At 45.3% G+C, this 2415-nt stretch overlaps 1 protein-coding gene across 1 annotated transcript; it reads left to right on the forward strand.

The window, feature by feature from the left end:
• Window positions 1-888: 888 nt before the first annotated feature.
• Window positions 889-1701, forward strand: LOC106869323 (uncharacterized). The gene has a single exon (XM_014915025.1). The coding sequence runs from the start codon at window positions 889-891 to the stop codon at window positions 1699-1701; it is 813 nt and encodes a 270-aa protein (XP_014770511.1).
• Window positions 1702-2415: the final 714 nt, after the last annotated feature.

Genomic DNA, 2415 nt, shown 5'->3' on the forward strand with positions numbered 1-2415 from the left:
TGCTGATATTCAGGATGCTGAATTTTTAATTGAGGGTTACGTTCTGATGTGACAGAGTCGGTTTTCGCGGAGAGGGCGTTGTGATGTTCATCAAAATAGATCTAAAGCCCTCTCAGTGTGAGCTCCCACCAAATGCGCAACCATCAGGCTATTTCAATGTCATCCTGTGCAAAATTCAACTTGCAAAAACCAGCTTTCTCATTCTGTCCGTGCATCGCAGCAGAACCTGATGATGACCAACGGCTTCTAAATGCAATAGCTGAAATATCAAAATCCCAAGCAGATTGTCTAATAGCTGGCGACTTCAATGCACCACTGATTGACTGGGAGGCGTATTCCTGCCCAACAGGAGCTCGTTTCGATCAAACCTTGCTGCAGACTGCCGAAAATCTATTCCTTATCCAAGATATTTCTACACCAACGAGGTTTCGAAATACGCAACAGCCATCAACACTTGACCTTGTCTTCTCAAAGTACCAGACAACTATCTCTGATGTGAAGATCCTACTATCCCTGGGTAAAAGTGATTACATGGTTCTAACATTCAACGTAGCATCGTCAATCCCTTCTTCAATACCAGTTCCAGCACCAAGACAAAAGTTCCATGCAATGGACGAGAACGCCCTTGTAGATGCAGCCCAGAATTGTGATTGGGACAAAGTAACAGCAATACCGACGGTGGAAAAGCGATGGCAGGCGATCAAGAGCTCAATCATAAGGGTGACTGAAAGTGCTGTTCCATTATATCTCTCTCGGAAACAAAGACACAAGCCCTGGATATCCAGCAATGTGAAACGAGAATGAAGGTTAAGAGATGTCGCTTGGTGTGATGTAGAACCACAGCTGCTTTCGAAATCTACAGAAATCAAAAGAAATAAGGCGGAACGTATGGTCCGACAGGCACGTGGCGTATTTGAACGCAACCTCGAATCGCAGGCAAAATCTAACCCAAAAAGATTTTATGCACATGTTCAACGAAACAAACGACTGTATAATCGAGTGGTTGCACTGAGAGATGTCGAAGGAAATATTGTTACAGACTCCACCTCCCAAAGTTTACTCTTTGCTGTCATGTTCTCTTCTATCTACCGAATAGATGATGGGCGTGAGACATTGATATCAGGCAGGCAAATCGAACCGATGCCTCCAGTCACCATCTCATCTCATGCAGTCTATATTGTCCCTTCAAAACTTCATCAAGACAAAAGCGTCAGCTCAGATAGTGTCCATCCAGCTGTTTTACGTGTCCTAGCACGTATCCTGGCGGCTCCTCTGGCATCTCTTTTCAATCTTTCACTTGAGCAAGGAAATGTACCGGAAGACTGGTGGAAAGCGACCGTATGTCCAATATTCAAAAAGGGCAGTAATTATCGACTGGTCAGTCTGACATCCATCCTCTGCAAAGTCATGGAGACCATCGTCAAGAAATCTCTCATGAATCATATTCTTACTTCAAATGCTATACCCGACTCGCAGCATGGATTTCTACCCCGAAGATTTTGTCTAACAAATCTTGAAGAGTGGATTACAAGGACCATGGATGAAAAAGACTCGGTGGACGTGGTATTTTTGGACTTCACAAAAGTGTTTGACTCCGTTAATCACCGACTGCTCTTGCGCAAACTTCAAGCATACAAGATTCAACCATTGGTGACTTCGTGGATTTCTTCCTTCCTGAGCCATCGAACCTTTCGAGTGTAGATAAATGGAGATCTCTCCGCGGAGACGAATGCCTGCAGCGGTGTTCCCCGGGGGTCGGTGCTGAGGCCAATACTTTTCCTTCTCTATATCAATGACCTACCAGATTTTCTTGATGGAAGAGTCCTCCTATTTGCAGACGACATCAAACTTGTCTCGCCCAGGAATCATTACAACATACTCCAATCGTCGCTGAACCGAGCTTGGAATTGGGGGAAGAATGGGATCTGCCCTTGAACGCCTAAAAATGCAGCCATTTACCAATAGGTTCACCTCTAAACTCTCCCTTGACTATTAGCCTCAAACGCCAACACCTTAAGAAGGATCTCGGCATAATGATCGATACTACTTTCAAACCAATAAGGTAGTGTATCGAGGCGGCGAACAAAGCCAGAAGGAATCTTTTCCTCATCCGCCGGTCCTTTGTCAACCTTTCAATGGACGTCTTTCGGCCTTTATACGTCACTCTAGTTCGATCCATCCTCGAATATTGCCTCCAGACCTCAAACCCACATCTCCAGAAAGACATTCAGCACCTGGAACGTGTTCAGCGGAACGTGTTAGCCACCCGAATGGTCGCGGGCTTGTCTAAGCTTACGTATGAGGAACGTCTCCGACAACTGGCATTGCCTTCATTCGAACGACGGAGGATGCGAGATCTTATCCTGGCTTTCAACATCTTCAACGGGTATGTAAACCTACCATTTGCGGAGTTTT

Source organism: Octopus bimaculoides, chromosome 13 (genome assembly GCF_001194135.2).
Source record: "Octopus bimaculoides isolate UCB-OBI-ISO-001 chromosome 13, ASM119413v2, whole genome shotgun sequence".
NCBI lineage: Eukaryota > Metazoa > Mollusca > Cephalopoda > Octopoda > Octopodidae > Octopus > Octopus bimaculoides.

Excerpts from the sequence above, each read along its gene's own strand:
- LOC106869323 (XM_014915025.1), top strand. The coding sequence starts at position 889 with ATGGTCCGACAGGCACGTGGCGTATTTGAACGCAACCTCGAATCGCAG.